We start from the raw sequence: 25,712 nt of genomic DNA, 5'->3' as shown, positions 1-25,712 counted from the left end.
GAGTTCAGTTCCCTAACAGCCCAGATCAGATTCCCCATTACAATCCTCTGCCACTAGACCCAGCAGGCTAAAAACTTACTTTTTCTGTCTCTGACTCCAGGCCAGGTATTCTTCCAACAGTCTGTGATAGAATGATCTATCTCCAGCACTGCATGCCATCAGGGAGTCTGTAGAATAGGTTTTATATCAGTGATGCATGTCCAAACTGGAGTGAGCTGGTTAGGCTTTACTCTAGGTTTGCATAGGGGAGATGGTTCAGAGGAGGGAGGGCTCATAATGTGAAAGTGAGGACGAAAGGTGTACACCCATGTCAGGTATATGGCCATGCCACCGGGTGTGGACAAAGTAATGTCTGGTGAAGTGTGTATCATCTTTGGTGCCCCTCTAGTTTGCGGGGTCTTTGTTCAGGTACCAGGGATTGAACCAGATTCCAGGGGAGAGAAAGCATATCGAGTTCTAACCACTGGACCTGCAGGAAACTCCCCAGGGTGCAGACTTTGAAATCAGACAGACCCAGATACTAGCTGAGTGATTCAGAGCAAGTTACTTTGGCTCTATAAACCCACCACACAGGACCCATGTGCCTGTTACTTTGTACACTGTGCGCAGGGCACCACCTGGCGGGCTGGCTGAAACTCTGATTATGGGCCCCGCCCCAGACTTTCTGATTCAATGGGTCTGAGTGGGATCTGAGAATGTGAATCTAATCGAATTCCCAGGTAATGCACCTGCTGCTGGTCCAGAACCACACTTGTGAACTACTAACCAAGCGCGTAGCAAGGACACGCTCGCTGGAAGAATGCTCAGATATTCTGATGCCACCTTTCTCCCCTAAGGAGTCCTCAGCTGGTTCCAACACGCTCGAAAGCCTTAAAAAATCATTTCCCCTCTTTGGATCTCAGGGGTCACATCTGTCAAAAGAGGCCGCTAGGCATGAAGAGACACTAAAGTTACTACTACACAAAACAATGAACTTTCTGAACAAGGTCCTAAGGGACTTGCAAGGTTAAAGCAAGGGCTAAAACCTGAGGGGCAACTTGGGGCCCCCCGGGCAGCAAGGCTTGGGCTCCAAAGGACGCCTCGGGTAAGGCAGGGCCGTGTTCTGCCCCGCTGCTCGAGAGACATGCTGTGGCGGATTGGATGAAGCTCCTGTTTAACCTCGCTTTCCTCGGTGACATCGTTTTTATGCTTCCACCGAGCCTCCTCGCGCTCATGGCGTCTTCGTTACCAAGATTGTCCCTTCCCTCTCACCTTACTGCGGGGTCAGCGGAAGCTTGCCGTCACGTCCCCGCGCATAGTGCGCTTGCGCCGAAGCGGCGTCTGTTCTTGCGCTCGGACAGCTGCGCGGCCGTGGATTGGCTGCGTGTGCACGTCGGCGGGAGGAGGACGCGCGGCGCTGCGTGGCTCCGCCTTCCGCGCGCCTGGTCTCTGCCGAGCCAACAGAGCCCGGGTGTTTGGCCAAGTGCAGGCTGCCGGAGGGGCGCCGCTGAAACGATCCGCTGAGCCTGTCGCTGTCGCCGCCACCGCCGACCCGCGCTCCGTGACCCGCGACCCCAGACCCCGACCCCTTTTAGATCGGCCCGCGCGCCCCAGGCCCGGCCCGGGCGGCGCGACGGGAGGATGAGCGGCGGGCGGCGGAAGGAGGAGCCGTCTCAGCTGCAGCTGGCCAACGGGGCCCTCAAAGTCTCTGTCTGGAGCAAGGTGCTGCGGAGCGACGCGGCCTGGGAAGACAAGGTGCGGTGGGGACTAGCGGGGGCGCACGTTCGAGGAGCCAGCTGGGACTCGGGGACGAAAGGACAGGCCCGATCCTGGCCCCTACCCCTGCCTCGGTCCGGGCCCGGCCGAGTGTTCGGGGTGGCGGGACGGGTGGCCCAAGGGTGGCGGGGCGAACTGCGCGGGCCCAGCTGTCAGGCTCGGGGCTCATCACAGGGTGGTCGAAGGGTGAAATCGCCTAGGTCACTCGGGAAGCCGCAAGGAAGGGCGGAGGAGATGTCCCCGCAGGCAGGTCGCGTGCCTGAACGACAAGGCAGAGCTGAGTTCGATTCCATCTCCGCCTTTTAGTGCCAGCAGGATCTTGAGTAAGTGACTGATGTTGTACCAGCGTCGTTGGCAGGAGCAGTAACTAGAGCAGACTTCTATTGAATACTTACTATGTGTCCGGTTCTCTCTGTGTATCATCTCACTTGAGTCTCAGAAAAACTCTGAAGTGGGGTACCTGCTGCGTTAAAGTGCTTAGCACATAGTGAGGCTCACTAAAGGTGAGCTGCCATTGCTTTCCTGTCGAATGAGAAAACTGAATACCCTAATAAGGGTGAGAGTTAAGAGGGGAGACTGAAACCACCTTTCATGGGTGAGCGTTAGTGCATGCGTGTGGTGAGGAGTAGAGGTCGAGGAGACACCACCAAATGTGTGTGAGGAATGGCTGGGGAACTTCAAGATGTCCTTACTGGTCACATGCATTCAGAAGATCTGAGTGTGAGCACTTTCCCACCTCTGCTCCATGGTGGGCAAGGAACTATTGCAAATAGCTTGATTCCAGTTGGCCTGAAAAGATTGTTATACCTGCAATCTTTCCCTTTTTTTTTTTTTTTTGGAATGATGAAATAGGTTTTCCTGGGGTTCCTGTAAGAGGGCGGGGGTGAATGGGAGGTACTTCCTGAAAGCGCCCTTGTCCTGCCCAGCTGTTGTAAAACCTTTCTGATTTGCTGTGTCATGTCTTCTTTCTTTGTGTAAGGGCTGGTTTCTGCAGTCCAGGGAAGGTCGGAAACCTGAATCTTCCATGTTCTTGTATGAAAATTAGATGTGCTGGCACCTTCTTCACTTTTGTTTCTAATTCAACCTCTCCTTTGTGACTTACTCAGAATTCCTTGTGTGGGGAAGTGGTAGTGAATTGATCACAGTCAGCCCTTCCGCCTGTGGCTAGTCTGTCCAGGTATCCCCAGGTCAGGTAACTGGCCAGTAGCTCAGTTACTGTCACAGCGATTTCATTTTTGTAGCTTCTGGGGGAAAAAAAGTAAGTGATTTTTCTAAAATTCTTATCTAGAGCACAACACCCTGGAAGCCATCACTTAAGTAAATATATCATCTTTTTTTAAACCACAATTTAGTACAAGAAGAATTCGAGAACCAAATACCATTGTCTTGGGGGAAATTTTCTCTGGAAGATGAGTTTAGCAGAAAGCTTTTCTGCTAAACTTGTTCCTCACCTGTTACAAGAGACTCTCTGACTCTGTGACCTCATGGACTGGAGCCCACCAGGCTCCTCTATCCATGGGACTTCCCAGACAAGAATACTGGAGTGGGTTGCCATTTCCTTCTCCAGGGGATCTTCCCGACCCAGGGATCAAACCCACGTCTCTTGTGCCTCCTGTATTACGGGCAGATTCTTTACTGTCTGAGCCACCAGGGAAGTCCCAAGATAAGTAAATATATATCATTTTTTTAAACCACAATTTAATATAAGAAGAAGATGTAGAGATTGGAGAACCAAATACCATTGCTTTGGGGGGAAATTTCTCTGGAAGATGAGTTTAGCAGAAATATTTTCTGTTTCTCACCTGTTACAAAAGGTTCTCTTGTGGTACCCCCTCCAGATAATGCATACATTCTCTCTTTTTTCTATAGGATGAATTTCTAGATGTGATCTACTGGTTCCGACAGATCATTGCTGTGGTCCTAGGTGTCATTTGGGGAGTGTTACCATTGCGAGGTTTCTTGGGAATAGCAGGGTAAGTCTTGGGTTTTTTTTGTATTTTTAGGTTTCTGTGTGTGTATTTGTGTGTAATAACTAAAGCAAAAAACTGGCCCCATGATGGCCCTCCTGGGTCTGATGCAGCACTCCTCAGTTCAGCAGGCCTGGGGATATCTTGGTCAGGCATGTTACCTTTACGAAGATCTGGTTAGTTTATTCATTCATGGGTCCCTAGTGACCTCATGCAAGCGGTTGCTATATTGCCTGTTGATAACAGGCATCTAGTTCTGACATGCCCTTTGTTGTCTAGGCAAGTTTGGGAGGTGGAAGAGCTCCTGTACCTGATGATCCCTCCCCTGTGCACTGTGCTGGATGTCCTGAATCTTGGCTTTGGCAGAAGTTGATTTGGGTTTCTGCTTTTTTTTTGGCCTTGCCACATGGCATGCAGAATCTTAGTTCCCAGACCAGGGATCGAACTCGTGTCCCCTGCAGTGGAAGCACTTAACCCCTGGACTGCCATGGAAGCCCCAGGTCCCTACATTTTAAAGGCAGTGAAAAAGTAGGAGATTGGGTCCTTCTTCCTTTATTGTGCACCTGTGGCCAGTGGCAGCATTTGACAGCAGCCCCTGGTCATCGCTCTACTTGTTAAGAAGTCACTGCATGCCCACCAGGTTGATTTAAAAAGATTCATGGGAATTGTCTTAAGATGGGAGTTGTGGGCAAGTTATGGTAGAAATGGACAGGCAAACCTCTGGCCTTTTCTCTTTTCACACAGGGAATACAAACGGTCAGTCCTCAACATTGGAAAATCACGTAGATGTGTTAGTTGTGATCACATGTCTTATTTCCTTACTCTGGGGTGAAAAGTGTGAAATCATTTCAAACTCATTTGAGTTGGCTGTTTTCTCAGAAGGTAACCGAAAAGGAATGTACAGTCCTCTCTCCCAGCTAAAGAGGGTTTTTGATTTATGATGCTGAGCAAACTGTTTGTCCAAGGAAACCATAGGCTTTATCCTCCAACTCACTCTTGACAGAGTGGACATTTGATGAGGACTCATTGAGGATGATGAGATGCAGGCAGGACTTGGGGTTCATAGAGGTCTTCTCAGGGTGGAAATGGTATGAAGATACACACCACATTTTTAGAATGTTGGTTGCCCCATTTGAGCTTACTATGAGAAAAAAAAGGCAGATACCAGGAAAATGGCCAGAGATGGCAGAAGGCAATCTAAGAGCCAAAAAAGAGTAGTCTCCTGTCTTCCCCAGATCACTTTTCTAGGAGAGGGTAACAGTGGTTTGAACCCCTGTACCTGTCTCGTCTTATAGGCGCCCTGAGGGACTTCTCTGAAGTCACCCAATCTGGGAATAATATAGCAAAGACTCACGCTAGTCAGGGTTCCCTGGTGGCTCAGTGGTAAAGAACCCGCCTGCCAGTGCAGGAGATGCGAGTTCGATCCCTGGATCGGGAAGATCCCCTGGAGAGGGAAATGGTAACTCAGTCCAATATTCTTACCTGAAGACTCCCATGGACAGAGCAGCCTGGTAGGCTACAGTCCATGGTGTCGCAGAGAGTCGGACACAACTGAGCAACTAACACACACACACAGCCGGCGCCCGCCGCCCCAATCCAGCATGCTTGTCTCTTTGCCCATACATTTGCTGTGTGGTTCTCTCCTGTTTACAATATAGAATTGATGCCCATCCTTAAATCTCAGTGTGGAGACTTCCAGTCCTCTCCTGACCCCTTCCCCTTGACCACCAGACATTTAAATGCTGTGTTTCTATGACTTCACTTTCTACTTAGTGAAAGTGCCTTGGCAGGCAGGCCCAGTGTCAGCCATTTTCTCTCTCCCCGTCAGCCTTTGTCTCTTTCACTTGTATTTCCCTTTTTCATCTCATTAAGCAACCACTTTTACAGTAGGAGACTCTAAATGAGCTTAGTAGCTGAGCCCCACTGACATTTCTAAGTCCCATTAGTAGGCTCTGTCTAGAGCCACTAACTCAGCCTGTCCAAAATGAAACTGCTGTCAGAGGGATGTGGCCAGATTGGCTGGGTCCCCAGATTTCTAGTGGCAGATAAGGATGTGGTCATGACATAGCGAAGCCAAGGACTGTAGTTTGCGTGGTATCCAAGAAAAACCATCTGTTCTTCCTGACTCCCTGCTTCTGTTGCTGGACCCATGTTTATCCCAAGCACTTAGGCGCGAAGCCTTCGGGGCTTCTCGCCTCCCCATTCAGCTATTTTCTCTGTCCCTGTCCTCAAACTTTATTTGAACTGATATCCTGAAACAGGTCTAAACCAGTCTCCCAACTCCTGTTCTTTCCAGCCTGAGAAAGCCCACAGTGACTACTCACACCCTGCCTCAACCTCACCTTGCTCAGACAGCCTCAGGTCTATAGCACACCCCCTCCCCACCTTGCACAAGGAATTAACACTCCTATCTTCACACTGCCCTACCATGCCCTGCAGCACCTCACACTTCATCCTCATCCGCAGAGCAGGAGGAACTTGTTCTCTTTGCATTTTCCACTGCAGCCTTCAGAGGGGTGTGGCCTAAGGCATATAGTCCCCCTTAAGATTAGGTGCTATAAGAGGAAAGATCATAAAGGAAGTTTTGGTCACTTTATGAATATTACTTTTACGCAGCTGCAGTACCAAGAGATCAGTAGAGCATAGTACTGTTACTCTTCTCAGTATTCTGATTCCTGCACCAGTTAAATCATATGTGATGGGGGTCAGAGACCTTTCTGAACCCTCTGGTTTCAATCCACTCTGACTGTTGTTTTTGCCCCCCTCATAGATGGTGAGCTAACAGCTGGCACTGCCATGTTCATCTCTGCATTAAGTGCAGTAGCTGCCAGTGAACACTCAGAAATTGCCTCCCATTGGGAATTATGCAGGGGCTGCCTTACCATGCCCTGCGTGCCCGACTAGGCCTTGAAGCAGCAGCTTCACATGGGTCTTTTCCATGGCCACCCCCCTTCCCGAGCTGGAACTACCTGGAGCCATCGGGAACTGGTCCTATTTGGGATTATTCATCAGCCTTCTGTCTTACTTCAAGGGGGCTAGGAGAACTTACATATGCTTGCTGATCAACTAAAAAGAGGTGTTTTTTTTTTTCTCTAACACAACCAAGCGGGCAGCTCCACTGAGGACCTGGGTATGTTTTCATGGATCATTTCATTCGCCCCCACGACACGGTTAACTGCAGCTGCCAGCCCTGACAGAGCTGGACCGCGCCGGTGGGAGTTCGGGGTCCTCCACGCCTGCCGCTCATGCTCGGTGCTTGCCTCCCTTGCTCCAGGTTCTGCCTGATCAACGCGGGCGTCCTGTACGTCTACTTCAGCAACTACCTGCAGATAGACGAGGAGGAATACGGCGGCACGTGGGAGCTCACGAAAGAAGGGTTCATGACGTCGTTTGCCTTGTTCATGGTATGTGTCACTGAGGATGTCACAGCAAGGTCTGGCATTTCCTAGAGCTCTCAGTTATTCAAGGGGAGCCCTTTGATAGTTACATCGTGTGATTTGCGTACTGTTTCTTCAAGACTCCTGAGGCTGGAGGGCCTTTCTTGAGTTAATAAGATGTGGGGTGATGCACTGTGCAGTCTCCCTGTAGTGAGTGAATGCAGGGCTCATTGTCAACGTCTGCATCCAATTCTCAACTCTGGTTGCATATTGAAAACTGGGAAACATTTAACACATATACTCATAATAGCCCCCAAATGAAAATTTTTTGCATTTGCCGTCACCTGACAAATGGCTGGATAAAATACTCGGCCATAAAGATGACTGAAATACTGGTACAGGCTCCAACATGGATGGGCCTTGAAAACATGGTGCTAGGTGAAAAAAATGCAGACACAAAAGGCCACATGTTATGATTCTGTTTATGTGAAATGTTCAAAAGAGGCAAACCCATATGGATAAAAAGTAGATTAGTGGTTGTTAGGACAGGGGTGGGAAGGGAAATGGAAAGTAACTGATAACGGGAAGAGGTGTTGTTTCCAGGGTAACGAAAATCCTCTAAAATGTTTTCACAACTCCGAATATATGAATAACCTCTGAATTATATATACTTCAAAGAGGTAAACTTTATGAACAATGAATTACATCTCAAAGTTATATTTTAAAAGTTACAGACCCTAGCCCAGACCAATGAAATCAGAATCTCTGGGAGGTGGCACCTGGGCATCTCTGTATGTTTTTAAGATCCCAGAAGATTGCCAAGGACAGTCAGGTTTGAGAACCTCTGCTCTGGTATGAAGCTGACAGGGTATGACATGAGTTCTGCTTTGACGTGTTGCTAATTCTAACGCTTACTAGCAGTACAGTTGACTTCATCTCCATCATTTCCACATCTGTAACTCTAAGCCCTCGCACTGATGACAGGAGGAGAGACTTGTCCAGGGTCCTTTGGGAGTACAGCAAGGTGGTCCTGGGTTCTACTGGAGACATCTTGTTTTCAGTGAAATTATATAAGCCCCCAAGCAGCTCGCGCATTGGCTAGCCCCCGGGAAGTCCACTGTGCGCACTTTGTTAGGACACTTCTGTTTGGTGGAGTAGGAGCCCGTGTTGACCCTCTCGGTGAAGGGACCTGTAAACACCGCTTCTTTGCTGTCTAGGTCATCTGGATCATCTTCTACACTGCCGTCCACTATGACTGACGGCGCCTGGCCCCACCTGCTCCCTGCCCGGTCCAGAGGACCCTCTTAGTCACAGCACAGAAGCACGATTGGTGGGGGCTCCCCAGCCACGTGGAACCTGGAAGACCCGTGTTTCCTGGACCGAGAATCAGTGTATTGGGCGTCAGTGTCTTCTGCAAGGGTTGCGACCTGAAACTTTTTAAAGAACCATCCACCTTTTGGAGAAGCACTTTTGAACTGTCCATCGCCAACCGTTTCTTCTTGGAGACCATCATGAGATACCTGTTTGCCAATTGGAGCTGTCCTTTAATTTGCTGCACCTCTGGATCTGGATGAAACATTAAATTGTCTTCCTTCTCCATCAGGTGTACAGTTTTTAAACTACCAATCATGGGCATATCAAGTCTTCTGAAAACAGTATGGCAGTATGTGCATGGTCCATAGAACAGTACAAGCAGCATCTGATAACGATTTTCATTGTAGAATGTTTCAGATACTTGAATAAATCAGATCTTTAATTGAGACCCTGTTGATGATACTGGTAAAGCCTTTCCCACCTCCACTCTAGCTTCAGAACCCAGCAGGGCAATAGAGGCAGTGGCCTTCCCTCCCCTTCCTTCTTCCCTCTTCTCTCTGCTCACTTAGCAGCTGCAGCCAGGCCCCTTTCCTTTCATGGGCAGCAGGGAAATGGAGGACTGGAGTTGGTACAGGTGGTGGCCTTGACTTTGTGGAGAGAGGGCTCCCCGCCCTCTGATGCCCCTGCCCAGAGAATGTGCCTATAACCTCACCACAGTGTGCTGGGCTCAGATGGTGTCGTTTTGCATTTGGCCACAAGGTGGCGAGGCTGCTGTAGCCAGAAAAGCGTAGTCAGGTTCAAAGGATGAGCCACACAATGAAACAGACCTGAGAGCTAGGACTGTCCCAAGAAGGGGCTTAACGGGGATGTGGAGGACCTGGACTGTCAGGGGTCTTGCTCTTGGCTTGGCGGTCAGGTGGGAGCTGGCCAGCCCAGGTTCTGCTGCTGTTTAAGCCACCTATTCCCTCTGCTTTCCTGTTCCTTCCAGGCCACAGTCCTACCTTCAGAGGTGTGGTAGCATTCTGAGTGAGACTGGTCAGTTTTCTTTAAATGGTTACTTTTTCCACCTTGATGCTGGTGGTGGTTTTCTATCTTGTGGGAGGAGTTGTGGGATGGAAAATGACTCTCGACAGGCAGGAGATGACACTGGAAATCCCAAACTCAGGAATTGACTGGGTCAGACCCCAGAGGACATCTGGTCTCTTTTTGGAGTCCTGGCCCTGTTTTTAACTGCTCCAGACTTTGAACTAGAGGTTGTAGGCCAAGTCATCACGCTGAGAGGAGGTTAAGTGATTTCTTAGGGCTAAGAGGGGAAGGAACAGAGGATACTGCTAGGCCCCTGGATGTGCCTCTGTACCCCAGCCCTCCCTTCCCCTTCGTGCCGCCTTGCGTTTGGGGTGCTTGCTCAGGCTGAGCTGAGATGGGGCTCTAGGTGCCGCAGCCTTGGTTACCCTTTCGCCGTCTGCTTTCGGCCTTGGCATCGTCCAAGGAGGTGTCATCAGTCAGGCTGATGTAGGAGTTCAGGGCCTCCCGGAGCCCCTCACTGAGGAGGGACTCCTCCCCTGCAGCAGATGCTTCAGAGAACAGGAGGGAGCTGTGGAGAAGGGACAGAGCTGGGTCGGGAGCCTCCGCTTCCTCCCCGCCCCTGCCACCCAGTCCCTGCTCTCAGAACCTGCTGAAAACCCCCTGGTTTCCTGTTCCCTGTCAGATCAGACCCCTGCGTGACCTCACTCAGGCCTGGTACTCTTTTGTATCCCATCTTGTCTGTCCCTCCACCTTGGTGTCCAGGCATGCCTAGTATCCATGCCCGCTTTGGCATCCCTGCTGGTCCCCCCAGCAGACCGGCTGAGCCTGGGCTGGCCTCTGAGTTCAGATGATGCTCGGTGGCTCCCAGGTGTCCCTGAAGGTGACGCCCCCAGTCCAGGTTCCCAGGGGCGGGTCCTTCTAACTCTGTTCCACTTCCCCTTGCAGGAGCCCCTCACCTGTCCAGCTCTTTCCAGTTGAGTGGTGTCGCCTGCACAGTCACAGGTGGGGGTATGGCCTTGCCAGGGAGTGGGCCAGCCCTCCGCAGGGCACAGGGCTCCTTGAGGAGGCAGCAGATGTCATCCGCCAGCTCTGAGGAAGAGACCTAGACCTTTGACCTGGCCGACTCCAGCCCCGTTTCCCTCGCCAACCAACCACCCTCACCCTGACAGCCTTCCACACTTGGCTAGTGGGAGGGGAGCCCCAGACTGTTCATCAGGAAGCCGAGATGCAGTCAAAGATTCTGGGCTAACCAGGGAGACTTAATTTACTGTGTGACTTTGGGTAAGTTGAGGGACCTCTCTGAGCCCCAGTTTTCTGATTAGGAAAGTGCTTTGGAAAGAAGAAAGCTAAGGGATGATCAGTCTCCACTTGTTCGGTCAGTATCTGCTGCCTGGAACAGCTGTCCAGAAAGCCCCTGATCAGTTTTCTCAGCAGTGGTCTTTCCTCTCTGCCTCTGACACTGTGCTGTTACAGGATAGGCACCAGAAGATGCTGAGAATTGACTAAATTCTACAGTAACAACAGCTGTGGGCCTAATTCCTGCAGAGAGAACTGTGCCAGCCGTGGGGGACCTTGACTCAGAACCACAGTGGTCAGTGAGGTACTGGCCTACACACCCACAGGACATCTGAGTGGCTCTGCTGGTGTGAGATGAAGCCGGGGCTCCCAGGCTGCGTTTCTTGGCACAGGGACTGGCGTGGAGAAAGGGGCGGTCCCTCTTCTGTCTGGATACTCTCCAGCAGGTAAATTGTCCGAGAGATGGCTGACTGCCCCCAAAGCCCAAATCCCCATCTACTCTCGTATGAGGCGGAGGCCGGCCGTACCAGAGTAGTGGTCCACCAGGGCCAGGAGTGAGGGGAAGGTGAGGCGCGGTGAGATGTACAGCCAGCCGTTGTCCAGGCGCTGGATTCTGTAGTGTTTGATCCGGTCCCAGGACGCAGGGCGGCTGAGGCGGACCGACAGGGAGTAACAGCCTGAGGAGGAAAGGCTCTGGGTGGGACTAAGGCCGTGCTGGGACCCAGCCCTGCCTAGGATGGGAGAAGGAACGTGTGAAATGGCCGCAGAGAGTGGCCACCAGGCTCAGACAGAAGGGGAGGCAGAGGGGAAAGACAAAGACGTGCTCTCTTGTTCACAAATGACAACGCATTCGTAACAGCTAGGGTCTCGTGAGGATGAAATGAGATCATGCACACAGAGTGCTCAGAACAGGGCCTGCCACAGTTGAAGTGAGCATTAAGTGTTGGCTGTTCTTATAAAGACCCAAGTGGACGGAAGTGTTTTAGAATGTGATCAGTAGATGTCAGCAAGGATGCAGAGAAAAAGGAATTCTTAGCCTGCTGGTAAAAAGGTAAGTCAGTATAAGCTACTTTGGAAACAGCTGGCATTAACTAGTCGAGTTGAACGTGCCCATACCTCACAACCCAGTGGTTCCATCCCAGCATGATCCCTTGCCAATACAAAACCAAAAATATTCAGAGCAGCACTGTTCAGAAAAGCCCCAGACTGCAAACAGCCCATATGCACTCAAGAGAATGGTAGATTCTAGAAAGTAACACTATTCAGTGACAGTGTTAGTCGCTCAGTAGTGTCCGACTCTCTGTGACCCCATGGACTATTGGCCTCCAGGCTTGTGTGTCCATGGAATTTTCCAGGCAAGAATACTGAAGTGGGGTTGCCATTTCCTTTTCCAGGGGATCTTCCTGGTGCTGGGGTCAAACCCAGGTCTCCTGTGTTGCAGGCAGATTCTTTGCAATCTGAGTCACCAGCGAAGCCCCACTATTCTGTAGTAAAAGTTAATAACCACCATGCACACAAGCATAGGTAAATGTTTAAAATAATGAGCAGAAACAGCAAGTCACAGAAGCATACAGTCAGTATGATTCTATTTATATAAAGTTCAGAGGCAGCCAAGACTATATTGACTATATTGCATGTGTGGCAAAGCTAGGAAAAAAAGAAACTGATCAACAGTGAAGCAGGCAGGGGGCTTCAAAGGTAATGATGCACAGTTGCCCACCTACGCTGATAGGTGGGCACATGGGTGTTGCTTTTATTAGTCTTTAACCTATTGCTGTTGTGCAGTCATTAAGTCGTGTCCGACTCTTTGCGACCCCATGGACTGTAGCATGCCAGTGTCTGGTGTCCTCCGCTATCTCCTGGAGTTTGCTCAAATTCTGTCCATTGAGTCAGTGATTCATGTCCGCTGAGTAGATATATAACCATCCTGTCCTCTGCTGCCCTCTTCTTTTGTTTTCAATCTTTCCCCACATCAGGGTCTTTTCCAATGAGGCGGCTCTTTGCATCAGGTGGCCAAAGTATTGGAGCTTCATACATGAATGTTATATACACTGATGCAAGTGACAGAATTTTTCCAGTTTTTTTTTTTTTTAGTGGGGTGGTGCATCCTAAAGGAGATCAGTCCTGGGTGTTCATTGGAAGGACTGATGCTGAAGCTGAAACTCCAATACTTTGGCCACCTCATGCGAAGAGTTGACTCATTGGAAAAGACTCTGTTGCTGGGAGGGATTGGGGGCAGGAGGAGAAGGGGATGACAGAGGATGAGATGGCTGGATGGCATCACTGACTCGATGGACGTGAGTTTAAGTGAACTCTGGGAGTTGGTGATGGACAGGGAGGCCTGGCGTGCTGCGATTCATGGGGTCGCAAAGAGTCGGACACGACTGAGCGACTGAACTGAACTGAACTGAACTGGTAGTTTTGGCCATGCCATGTGGCTTGTGGTATATCAGTTCCCAGACCAGGGACTGAAGCTGGGCCATAGCAGTGAAAGCCCAGAATCCTAACCACTGGGCCACCAAGGAGTTGCCTGTTTTAGTTTTTAAAATAAACTTTATTGAGAGATAATTTATATAAAATGAAAATGCAAATGTTTAAAGTATACAGATGATAGGTTTCAACAAAAAACAGATAACTGGCCATGGTTAAAAAAGAGAGGAAAAAAGGACTATATAAAATTGTAACTGTATAAAATCAGGCCTAGAATAGTAATTTTCAGCAGATGAGGATACATATGAGAGCTCTCTATAACGTGGGATTCATTTCTTCAGTCAACACTTCATCAAAGCGAAAGGGGGGCTCCCCTGGTGGCTCAGTGGTAAAGAATTCCCCTGCCATTGCAGGAGACATGAGTTTGACCCCTGATCCGGGAAGATCCCACATGCCGAGGAGCAACTAAGCCCGTGTGCCACAACTGTTGAGCCTGTGCTCTACAGCCCGGGAGCTGCAGCTGCTGAGCCACATGCTGCAGCTTCTGAAGCCGCGTGCCTTGAGCCTGTGTTCTGCGACAAGAGGAGCCACCACAAGGACAAGCCCACACACCGCAGTGAAGAGCATCCACAGCTAGAGAAAGCCCATGTGCAGCAAAGAAGACCCAGATCAGTCAAAAATAGATAAATAAAATTATTTTTTTTAAAGCCAAACAGGAAGAGGGTTTTTTAGTGGTATAATGGTAATAATCTATTATTACTGTCTAAGGATCTAAAGCTATCTGTAGCTTTCATTTATTGAGTGCTTACTATGCACCTTTTATATGGGATATAATTCTAACCACCCTATGAGGTAGGTACAATTATCCCCACTTTACAGATGAGAAGACTGGCACAGAGAACCTGGAAGAAGAGGCAGTGGCCCTGTCACTTAACCTTTCCCTGTGGAATGCCAACGGTATGCAGGAGGGAATTTCCCAAAGCACAGGCACTGCTTGGTTTTAGGAAGCTTTTACTTTGAGGAAATGGTCTAAATACTCCATGAAAAGGCAGAGATTTTCAAACTGTATTTTAAAAATACAACTACTTGGGACTTCCCTTAGCTCAGAGGCTAAGACTCTGAGCTCCTAATGTAGGGGGCCTGGGTTCGAGTCCTGGTCAGAGAACCAGATCCCACATGCCACAACTAAGACCCCATGTAGCCAAATAAATAAATATATATTTAAAAACCAATACAACTACTTGATAAACACATTTTGACTTTTAAAACACAGGCTAAAAGTAAAAGATGAAAAATATGTATCATTCAAACATTAATCATAGGAAGGCTGGAGTGATTATATTAATACCAGAAAAGTAGAATTCAGGACCAACAATATTATCAGAGATAAGAGGATGTCCTGCATTTGCATGCACTCAATCACAGAGATTAAAGACACAGAAGCAAAGCCGAGAGTATTAACAGAAGAAAGAGATGTCCATAATCATAACTGGAGATTTCAACACTCCTCTCTCAGTACTTGATAGGATAGAAAATCAGTAGGGAAATAGAATAGTTGAACAATGCAATCAGCCCATTTGGCTTAATTAGCCAACATTGGACCCAACAAATGCACATGGAATATTCAAGGCAGACTGTAGACTGGGCCATAAAAACAAATTTAAAAGTACTGAAATAATTAAAGGTATAGTTCCTGACTACAACAATTAAATTATAAATTAATTAATAACAAAAAGATATGTGGAAAATTCCCAGATACTTGGAAATAACCCAGAGATTGAGGAAATTACAAGCAAAACTAGAAAATATTTTTAACCAAAGAAAATTTTGTGAGCTCAGCTAAATCAGGACTTGAAAGTACATTTGTAGCTTTAAACCTTACATTTCAAGAAAAAGGCATAAAATAAAGTTTCTACCTTAAAAAGCTGGAAAAAATAAATTTTTGTAGAAGGAAATAAAGCAGAAATAAAAAATAGAAAACAGAGAAAAATCAAATGCTGATTCTTTGAAAAGATTGATAAAATTGATAAACCTTGAGCTAGATTGATCAAGAAAAAAAGGAAAAAACCACACACATACATTGCCAACATCAGGAAGAGGGGACATCACCATAGAAGAGATCCTACACACATTAAAAGGATAAGGGCATGAACAACTATGCCAACAAATTCTACAACGTGGGTGAAATGGACAAATCCTTAGACGACACAAATTACCAACACTGATGCAAGAAATAGAAAATTTGAATAGACCTATATCTATTGCAGAAGTTGAATTCATAATTTTAAAACTTGCTGCAAAGATGACTCTGGGCCCAGATGGCTTTACTAGTGAGTCCTATCAAACATTTAAGAAGAAATAATTTCAATTTTACACAAATTCTCTTAAAATATAGAAGGCAGCATTTTCCTACCCATTTCATGAGATCACCAATTAACTTGCTATATAAACCAGCTAAAAACGTTATAAGAAAACTATAGACCAATATCCCTTATATATATATATATATACACACACATACATACACACACACACATATATATATAGACAAAAAAATCCTTAACACACTGTTAGCAAACTGTACCCAGAAATATATAAAAATGATAACACAATATGACTAAATTGACTTTATCCCAGGAATACAAGTTGATTTAAAAATTGAACATCAGTGTTAACTCACTATATTAGTAGAATAAATGGGGCGGGGCGGGGAACGATCATCTGGAGAAATGTAGAAAAATAATATGACACAGTTCAATTATGATTTTTAAAAAATAAAACTACAAATAGAAGATGTAATAGTTTCCTATGGCTGCTGTAACAAGTTACCATATATTTAGAGGTTTAAAACAACAAGAGTGGATTATTTTACAATGCTGGGGGTCAAAATCCTGAAATGGGTTTCACTAAACAAAAATCAAGGTATCAGCAAGCCTGTATTTCCTCTGTAGCCTCTAGAGGAGAACCCCTTCCTTTGCCTTTTCAGTGTCTAGAAGCCACCTGCATTCCTTAGTTCATGGCCCCTTATTCCATCTTTATTCTTACCCTCTTGCCTCCCTCTTGTAAAGACCCTTGTGATTTCACTGGGCTCATCTGGATAATCCAGCATAATCTCCCCATCTCAAAACCCTTAGTCACATCAACAAACTCTCTTTCGCAATGTAAGGTAATTCACAGTCACTGGTTTCAGGGATTTGGACCTAGACATTATTGGGGAACTATACTGCTATCACAGAAGGGTACGTCCTCGTAACCTGACATAGAGGATCTGTGAAAAATCTGTAAGTAACATCATACTTAATGGGAAAGACTAAATTTTTCCTTCTAAGATTAAGAACAGAGCAAGAATGCTCTTACAGCTTTACTTGTTATATATTAGAGGTCGTAGCGAGTGCAATCAAGACAAGAAAAAACAACAAAAGGTCTATGGGTTGGAAAATAAACTATTTATCGATAATGTGTGATCATATTGTAGAAAATCCTAAGGAACCTACAAAAAACCTACTAGAACTAATAAGTGAATTTAGCAAGGCTTCAGGCTACGAAGTCAGTATTCTTTGAGAAGTATGGAGTAGGGTCCCTGCTTCCTTTTCTTTGTCTTCTACTTGACTCTGGAGACACCTTGACTTTTTATGTTTAAGAATCTCTTCTGGGGCTTCCCTGGTGGTCCAGCGGCTGAGAGTCCACCTGCCTGAGAGTCCATGCAGGGGACACCAGTTCAATCCCTGGTCAGGGAAGATTCCACATGCCACAGAACAACTAAGCCCATGTACCACAACTACTGAGCCCGTGCGCTGCACCCACCGAGGCCTGCTCACCTAGAGCCTGTGCTCTGCAACGAGAGAAGCCACTGCAATGAGAAGCCCGAGCACTGCAGCAAAGAGTGGCCCCTGCTCACCACAACGACAGAGAGTCTTTGCAGCAATGAAGACCCAGAGCAGCCAAAAGTAACAAGTTTTTTTTTTTTTTAAAGAGAAATATCTCTTCTGGAGCTGTGTTGTCACCCTGAAAAAGTACTCTGGTTGGGAAAGGGCTACATATCTGAAAATAGTCTCTGGAGGCCAACCAGTGAGCTGAACTAAGTGACCAAGTTCCTCTATGGGGCCTGGTTCTCTAGCCACCCCATCTTGGCCACTGTAACCACAGTTACCAGAACCAGGAAGGGTCCTGACAGCCACACTGAGAACCTGACGGGTAGACTCAGAGATAATACGCTCTGTCAACCCCATGTGGGGACAGGCCTCCTACCAAGGCATCTGCGACTGGTCCGTGTGCCTGGTACCTTGCTGGCCCATCTCACTGCACGCTGCAGCCAGTCCCAAATATCTACTGCTGTCTCTCAGCTTTAGGCTATCTTTTAAACTTGGACTGTCTGGGTTCATATCCCATAGAGTCACACCCTATAACACCCCTGCATACTATAACCCTACTTGTGTCTCTAAAACATTATTTGACCTCTCAGATTTGTTTCTTCATCTATAAAGGGGGATCATAATTGTCCCTGTCTCAGGAGATTGCCACAAGGATTCAGATGGTAAAGTAGATAAAACATTCAGCAGGGTTTGGCATATAGCAAGCATCCAGTACTCCTGATCCGTTCTCTGCCTCTTTGCTCACATTGTTCCCTTTATATGGAACACTCTTCCACCTGAGTCAACACCAGTCTTCCTTTTACAACTCAGTTCCTACTTGGACAACTCTCCAGAGCTTGTTCTCTGCCTGGGAGAAGCCCCAGCTCTCCCTCAACATTACCCCACCCATCATATAACCAACGGTGAGTCTCGCGAGGGACGGTTCTAATTTATTTGCCCACCATCTTCCCATCTCAGAAAATAGCAACACGATTCACCCATTACTAAGCTCCTAACCCCAGAACTGTGGTGTTGGAGAAGACTCTTGAGAGTCCCTTGGACTGCAAGGAGATCCAACCAGCCCATCCTAAAGGAGATCAGCCCTGGGTGTTCTTTGGAAGGAATGATGCTAAAGCTGAAACTCCAGTACTTTGGCCACCTCATGCGAAGAGTTGACTCATTGGAAAAGACTCTAATGCTGGGAGGGATTGGGGGCATGAGGAGAAGGACATGACAGAGGATGAGATGGCTGGATGGCATCACCGACTCGATGGACATGAGTTTAAGTGAACTCCGGGAGTTGGTGATGGACAGGGAGGCCTGGCATGCTGCGATTCATGGAGTTGCAAAGAGTTGGACACAACTGAGTGACTGAACTGAACTGAACCCCAGCATCATCCCTCAGAGCTTCCATTCTCTCTTAATCTCCCTTCCAGCCCTACAGAAAAACCTGAATGTACTGGCTACGTTCAGAACAAATCTGGAAACCAACCACTTCTTACTGTGGCTTCCCACTTTCACCTCATCCCCTGCCAGAGCCTCTCTTTGCACAGTATAGGGATCAGATCATGTCACTCCCCTGCTTAGAACCCTGTCACATTTAAAATAAATCGGAAGCCCTCACCCTGGCAACACCTTGTGTGACCTGACTTTGGGTGACCTTGAATCTGCTCCCGGTGCACACCTGCCTCCCGCAGAGGACGCGCCTGTTGACTTGGTTCCTCCTAATTACCGCTTTAGTTTCTCTGTGGCACTTGCCGGGCTGCTGTGTGTGTTCAGACGAGTCTGACTCTGCAAACCCATGGACTGCAGCCCACCAGGCTCCTTTGTCCATGGAATTTTCCAGGCAAGAACACTGGAGTGGGTTGCCATTTCCTACTCCAGGGCACTTGCCATGATCAGACGCATAATGACTATTTGTTCACTATCCACGCTGCCAACTAAACTGTGGGCAGGTATCTTGCTTTTTCTGTTGTTGAATCCCCGCTACTTTTAACAGCGGCTGGCACCGAGTCACCATGCAGAATTTGCTGAATGAATTACTGAATCTCAGTGATGAACACTGGACACAGGCATGATTAAAAGCAGACTCGAGGAGTCCTTGCCACCATTTGTACTCTAACTGCTGAGCACACATGGTGTGAGGGGGCAGTCTACCCTACCCTGGTTCTTCACCCTCTCTCCTCCCCTCAACATACATATATGCACTCATTCACTCATCCATTTATCCAGTAAATATCTGTTGAGCAGGAGCTGGCACTGCGTGAGCCCCGGACACAGGTAATCAGAACTTCGTTCTCTGGGGCACGTTTTGTGGGGCATGTGCCAGGGATGTCTCACTGGCACATGCCTCAGCCAGAATTTTCCTTTATGGTCCTCATCCTTATGTTTAGTTCCCCTGCTCTTAGACCACACACCTGACTTCGTTTTAAGAAATAAATGTATTGCGGCTACAGAAGAGGTCTTTTCAGGTGGCTATGGGAATTGAGAGCAAAAGGTGGCAAACAACCCGGGGACGCGACACTGCAGTGGGTTGTGAAGGATGAGTAGGCGTTGGCCAAGAGGAAGAACGGAGGAGGGGGCTCTCCAGGCCGAGGGAGGCTTGTGTGCAAGGATGCAGCATGGAAAGAACAAGCAGTGTTTGTTCATGGAGCATTTTGGTAGGCAGTGGGCTGGGAGCCAGGCTGTGGGAGCTGCGGCTGGTGCAGGGCCACTGGGAGACCCACGGGGGAAAAGGCAAGGTCCTGGGGTTGCTGGAAGCTCAGGCAGGCTTCGCCAGTGTCACAGGCTGGCCTGCAGTGACCTGTGGGGCCAGGCACATGTTCTCCCAGGTGTTCTGACGATGATGCCAGGAGGAGGGGAGGGGTCCACAGTAGTGTGAGATTAGACTAAAAGCTCTGAACTTCCACTGAGACTTCTGAGAAGCTAAGAGTCTGGAGGATGCTGCACCTTGGCCCCTCAACTGTCTGGAGCCTGAGGGCAGGAACCACAATTTAGCAGGCCTGACTCGGAGAAGATGCTTTTAGGCATTTCTCAGCTGACAGAACACACAGAGGTGAGCCCCTCAGGGGGGAAGTGTGTACGGCTCATCAATCTCTTATGCTCAACAGAGTATCAACACACAGGAGGACAGTAGGAAGGTAAGAGGGTGGTGCTCGTGGGGCCTGGTCCTGGCGCTGACCTCTGGCACAGTCCTGGGACCTCCAGAAGCCCTTCGAGCCCCTTCACAGACCAAGATTTTCAGCCTGACTCAGACCCTGCCATGGTTCCCTAAAACACAAGGTACGCCAGAGGGACTCTCAGGAAGATGTAGGGGCCTCGTCCCCTCCTGACTCCAGGCCCCGAATTGTATTCTTAGGAGCGCAGTGCCCCAGGACTTCCTCCTTGGTCCATCCACAGACTCAAAGCCCCTGTAGAATTTCCCTCCCAGAGGTACATCCACACCTTGGGCCAAAGAAAATCTGGTCTCACCCACTCAGTCGACAGTTAATTACCATTATAGATGACAAGATGCATTATGCAAACATGAAAAACACTGTCGCTCATTACTTGATTTTGGGTTCCCTAGACTGGAACTTTGTTTCCAAACTTAAAAGAACAGGAGAACCGGCCGGAGAGCTTGTGACGGAAGCAGATTTCTGACCTCTGTGCCCCACAGTCTTATTTGGCAGGTCTGTGGTGGGGCCCAGGAACACACTGGCAAGATGTTTCCCTGATGATTCCTGTACACTCGAGTCTCAGAACCACCATCCTATGGCGTCACTTGGGCCCCTACAGCTTTAGTGTCAAACTTTTTTTTTGACCACAAACCACAATACGAAATTTTACATTGTGACCCAGGACACCGTTAAAATGACTGAAAACAAAAGTTTGATGAAGTAGTATTTTCCCCAACCCCAGTGAGGCACCCTAATGTTTCAGCTGTATTTCACTTTAAACACTCAGCAGTCCAGATTCACCAGCTTAATGGGTCTCAACCTTGGCTGCACATCAGAATCACCCAGGGTTGGGGGTGGGGGGCTTTTATAGCTTCCAGGGCCCAGGCCACACCCCTGACCAATTAAATCAGTAACTCTGGGGGTGGAGGGCAGGCATCAGTACTTTATAAATCTCCCCCAGATGATTCCAATACATAGCCAAGGTCTAGATCAGTCCTGACTCTGTGATCCCCCGGACTGCAGCCCACCAGGCTCCTCTGTCCATGGGATTTTCCAGGCAAGAATACTGGAGTGGGTTACTGTTTCCTACTCCAGGGGATCTTCCTGATTCAGGGATTGAACCTACGTCTCTTGCACCTCCTGCATTCACAGGCAGGTTCTTTACCACCGAGCCACCTGGGAAGCCCATTAAGGTCTAGATCTTAAAGTGTGGTCCCCAGACTAGCAGCAGCAATCATCAACTGTGAACTCGTTGGACAGGCAAACTCTCAGGCCTCAACTTACCAAATCAGAACTGCCTGGACCAGGTCTTTGGTCTAATAAACCCTCCAGGTGATTCTGATGGCCACCCAGGTTTGAGACCCACTGGTCTATAACCACCGAATTAACCTGATTTCTTGACCCACAAATGGGTCGTGACCCATTTTCTTGACACGCATTCTCCAAAAGGAAGCCCCAGATGAGAGACAAAAATTAGTATTGGGAAACTGCTGCCTTTCCTGTAGAACTGGCAATTTTCTTTCTTTTTTGATGAGAGCTGCCTTCTGTACTAATCCCGTCTGGCGTTGCTGTGGGAAACCTTAGAGTCAAATCTAACCTTAATCCCAACAGTTTTGTGGCTCCTTAGAGATCTTACGGATCCTTTACACCTTAAACTTATACAGTGCTGGATATCAGTTATGTCTCAATAAAACCAGAAGGAAAAAAAAAAGACCCTATGGATTCTTATCTGCTTTCTCCTTTATTTCTCCACTGGTTCCTCCTGTATATATACCTTCTTAGAAAGGGGGCAGAGTGGCAGTAAGTTCCGGTCACTATGCTCTTGGGGTTCAACCAGGCCAGAGAAGGAGCGGGGGTGGGGCAGCTGAGCACTGGAGCACTTCCTGTGGCTTCTCAAGCTCACTGGGGCCTGGTCTGCAGCACCCCTGCCCCCAACAGCACTGCTATGGTTTCCTGTTTGTAGCTACCGCACTTGAGCCAGCCCCCGACCCTGGTCAGCCTACTGGTGTGTGTGAGGGGGTGATGCTGGTACTTTCGGGAAACAGCAGAAGGGGCTGAGGAGAGGTGGAGTGGGGAGGGGGCTCCCGAAGAAAGGAAAGGAGAGGCAAAGATGTGCTGGAAGGAGCCCCAGGAGGGAGACTTGAGTAGAGAACTGAGTACGCCCCTGACAATGCATCAAAGTTAGTTCAGTTCAGGGGAAGCACAGAAAGCCCATCCTACAGAGCCTCTCCCCAGTCCATCCCTGAGGTTGCAATGAATCACCATTATCACGATAGGTGGGCCTCTCTTGGGGGTCTGAAGTAAGATGAACCTCAGCTGGGTTTGAATGCCAGCTCTGCACTTAGTATCTGTGTCTCCCTAGGCAAATCGTTTCTCTTCTCTAAAAGTCTCAGTTTTCTCATCTGTAAAATGGGAACATTGGAAGTACAACCCCTGCCCCTGCAACAGGGCTGTGTGAAGGCAATTAAAGGGCCTAACATAAACATGAACGCTGTTCCTCTCTGTCCCTGCTGTAAGGGACGCCTGGCTGCAGTTCAGAGAGTAAGCAAGGGCATCAGAGACAGACTTCACTTCGTGTTTTGTTTGCAAAGGCCCTGAACCTGGGGTGGGAGAGGCCCCATTTGGATGTGCAGTGTGAGAGGTCTCCATCCCTCTGTGGGCTTCTGTTTCCCCATCTGCACAGCAAAGAGAGGAGGGTCATGAGGTGACTCTTGGTGGGTTCTCTGGCTCCAACTGGCTAATGACCCAAAGCACAGAGACCTTGTCAACTTGTCAACATTTTGCCAAGAGATCAGGATCCTATTGTGTCTTGGGGAAGGAGAAATCATTGCTGGTCAAGGCAGGGAATGACTGCACTCTCCTATGACTATATGGTAAGTCCTGGTTGCCAAAGCGTTGGCTGAGCCTGGATCCCTTCTGTGGGCAATTCATACCCATTTTTGGAAATGCAGGTCATTGCCTAGTTTTTTTTTTTTTTAATATTTTCATTTATTTATATGGCTGTACCGGGTCCGAGATGCAGCACTTGGGATCTCTAGTTGTGGCATGTGGAAACTAGTTCCCCAACCAGGGGTCAAACCCCAGGCCCCCTGCATTTGGAGCCACCAGGGGACTCCCCTTTCCCCGTTGTTGATGGGTTCTCAAGGCCGCAGCCTGTGGTCAGTTAGTCAGGCCACCCAACTCTGAGGCCAGTCTCCAGCCCTCCACATCTGGGCTCCTACCGCTACCCCCGAGTCACATCACACCTGGCTCTTGGCACAACAGGGACAGACCCAGGGTGGCACTGAGCTTACCCACCTCTCCTGGTCTGGCTCTCCCGGATGAGGAAGGCCCCTCCGTGGTTCCCAGGCAGCAGCAGCAGTTCCTCAGCTTTCTCCCGGCTCAGGCCCTCATACAGCCACCTGGGGGTGGGGAGAGACGGTCGGGGGTCAGCCTGGGGGTGGGTGGGCCAAGACCCTACTGGAGCCTCTCCTGCCTCTGTGGACCTCCAATTCCAACCGTCCCATGGAGAGTTGGCTTCGGGGTCTCTCAGGCCCCGCCGCTGTGTCCTGGTCCTGGCTCCAGGGCCCTCAGAGGACAGTCTCACGGGGTCAGCCCCAGTCTTCTCTGACTGGAGACCTCATTCCCAAATGGCCAGGGTCTGGGGGCAGGTTAGGTGATCCCAGACCCTCTCCTGTCACCCGCCCAGTTCCCCCTGCACCCGTACGCCATTCACTCACATTTCTAAGCCTTCACCTCTCTAAGAATTGTTCTTTTTTTTTAAGTTTAGTGAATATTTTATTTGAAGTTTAAAGTTTAACTATGTAGTCAAACGGTGTGCAGGTGAACATTTACTCAGTATCACTGAAATCTCACTTCGATTGGAGATTATTTGTGGGTCAAAAGTTTGGAACTATAATGTTCAAGACAGTCTAAAATTTTGAGAAAAAAAATTACACAGTCCACAGATCTTCATACGTGCTTCCAATGCTGGGATTCTTGATAATTCTGGGCCCACATCTTCCTTCCTCTCTTCATTTATCCTCACCCATATATGTCCACGAGGGACTTCATTGCCATGGAAAGTTCAAGGAAGTTTTGCAGGAATTTTTTGGCGTACTAGTCCATCTGCTTCACACTGTCCCCAGAGTCATTCCTGGGTTGTTGCTGTTGTTCAGGGGCTAAGTCGTGTCCAACTCTTTGTGACCCCATGGACTGTAACCCACCAGACTCCTCTGTCCTCCACTATCTCCAGAGTTTGCTCAAATTCATGTCCACTGAGTTGGTGATGCTATCTAACCATCTCATCCTCTGCCGCCCCCTTCTCTTTTTGCCTTCAATCTTTCCCAGCATCAGGCAGGGGGGGCCCAAGCAAAGCCTTAAGAAGCCAATTTGATGGAAATGGCTGTCATTCCGTGAAATTCCACAGTCTAAGCCAGAGTCAGGGATGAGTTGATCCCAAGTAAATAAGAAGCTGTGATTCTCTTGGTGCCAGCAGCAAACTTAGCCTAATTTTATAGCAAATAAAACACATCCTTTCATAAAGAGGCTGCAAATGAAGTCGTGGCCAGAAAGGGGACTGACTCTCAGAGGCAGTCAGTGTTTCCTCGGTTTAAACTTCAGTGTCAGCTATGGGCACAAAACTCTGCCCAGCAGGCCCAGGCCACAGAGAGACACGCAGGCCACGTGGGCTTCACCCTGCCTCTGTGTGAACTGATTCCATGAGGGGTTCTCATGTCTCAGGATCAGAGCCAGGCATCCCGTGAGCTTCAAAAAGTGAGGCCGCCCCTGAGTTCTGAGTTTGCCTCAGAACTGAAGAGTGGCTGTCACAGCGCACTCAGTGACACATTCCTGGCTCCAGGTTATTCACTGCCTTTCTCTCTCAACACAGAATTTGCTCAGGAGTCAGTCTGTCCCTTACTCTTGGCGAGAGATGGCTCACACTTCGTAAGAGACCATGTGTGCCCAAGTCCAATCCTCCCAAGTAAATGCCTTTTGGAAAGGCCACCCAAGGAGACTCCCTGGGCACACTGATGCTCAGCATTCTCCACCACCAGATTCTTGTGTGTGCGTGTGTGTTAGTCGCTTCAGTCATGTCTGACTCTTTGTGACCCCATGGACTGCAGCCCGCCAGGCTCCTCTGTCCATGGGATCCTCCAGGCAAGTATACTGGAGTGGGTTGCTGTGCCCTCCTCACCAAATTCTTGTCCACCCTCTAAGGACCAGGCGCCACATCTCCATGAGGCCTTCGTGAGCCCCCTCCCCTGGGCTCCCAAGCCTCACAAGCTGACCTGAGAGAGTCAGTTGTCAGCCCCTCTGAAGGACAGGGTCCTGGCCTGATTGGCCTCTGATGCCAGCTCTGCTCAGATAAGACTGGGCTTGTGGGAGGAGACAGCAGGAAGCCCCTGAGGCAGGGCCTGGGATGGGGACTCACCCATGGGCGATTCTGGCCACGTGGATGCTGGGTATGCTGTACTCTCTGCCTGAGACGTCCGACAGCACCGTCCACCAGTCTCCATCCCTGGAGAGAGAAGGACAAGGGGGCCCCCTTCTCAGAAG

The 25,712-nt window shown here is 48.8% G+C and overlaps 2 protein-coding genes across 2 annotated transcripts in view; one reads left to right on the top strand and one right to left on the bottom strand.

Moving 5' to 3' along the window:
* The first annotated feature begins 1,392 nt into the window (after positions 1 to 1,392).
* LOC113903065 (uncharacterized protein RAB5IF homolog) lies at positions 1,393 to 8,861 on the top strand. Its single transcript, XM_027558622.1, has 4 exons — positions 1,393 to 1,734; positions 3,625 to 3,728; positions 6,997 to 7,126; positions 8,317 to 8,861. Exons 1-4 carry the CDS (start codon positions 1,621 to 1,623, stop codon positions 8,356 to 8,358), a joined length of 390 nt encoding a protein of 129 aa, XP_027414423.1. The 5' UTR covers positions 1,393 to 1,620; the 3' UTR covers positions 8,359 to 8,861.
* Positions 7,564 to 25,712, bottom strand: part of SLA2 (Src like adaptor 2) — a 29,213-nt gene continuing 11,064 nt past the window's right edge. The window contains exons 4-8 of the mRNA XM_027558617.1: positions 25,588 to 25,674; positions 23,472 to 23,575; positions 11,263 to 11,412; positions 10,396 to 10,528; positions 7,564 to 10,007 (exon numbers count right to left, since the gene is read on the bottom strand). Coding sequence (XP_027414418.1) covers positions 9,842 to 10,007; positions 10,396 to 10,528; positions 11,263 to 11,412; positions 23,472 to 23,575; positions 25,588 to 25,674 — 640 coding nt within the window. The 3' untranslated portion in view covers positions 7,564 to 9,841. The remainder of the gene's footprint in view (positions 10,008 to 10,395; positions 10,529 to 11,262; positions 11,413 to 23,471; positions 23,576 to 25,587; positions 25,675 to 25,712) is intronic.

This window comes from Bos indicus x Bos taurus, chromosome 13 (assembly GCF_003369695.1).
Source record: "Bos indicus x Bos taurus breed Angus x Brahman F1 hybrid chromosome 13, Bos_hybrid_MaternalHap_v2.0, whole genome shotgun sequence".
NCBI lineage: Eukaryota > Metazoa > Chordata > Mammalia > Artiodactyla > Bovidae > Bos > Bos indicus x Bos taurus.
Note: the sequence above shows the minus strand (reverse complement) of the source record. Positions and strands in the feature narration are given on the sequence as shown.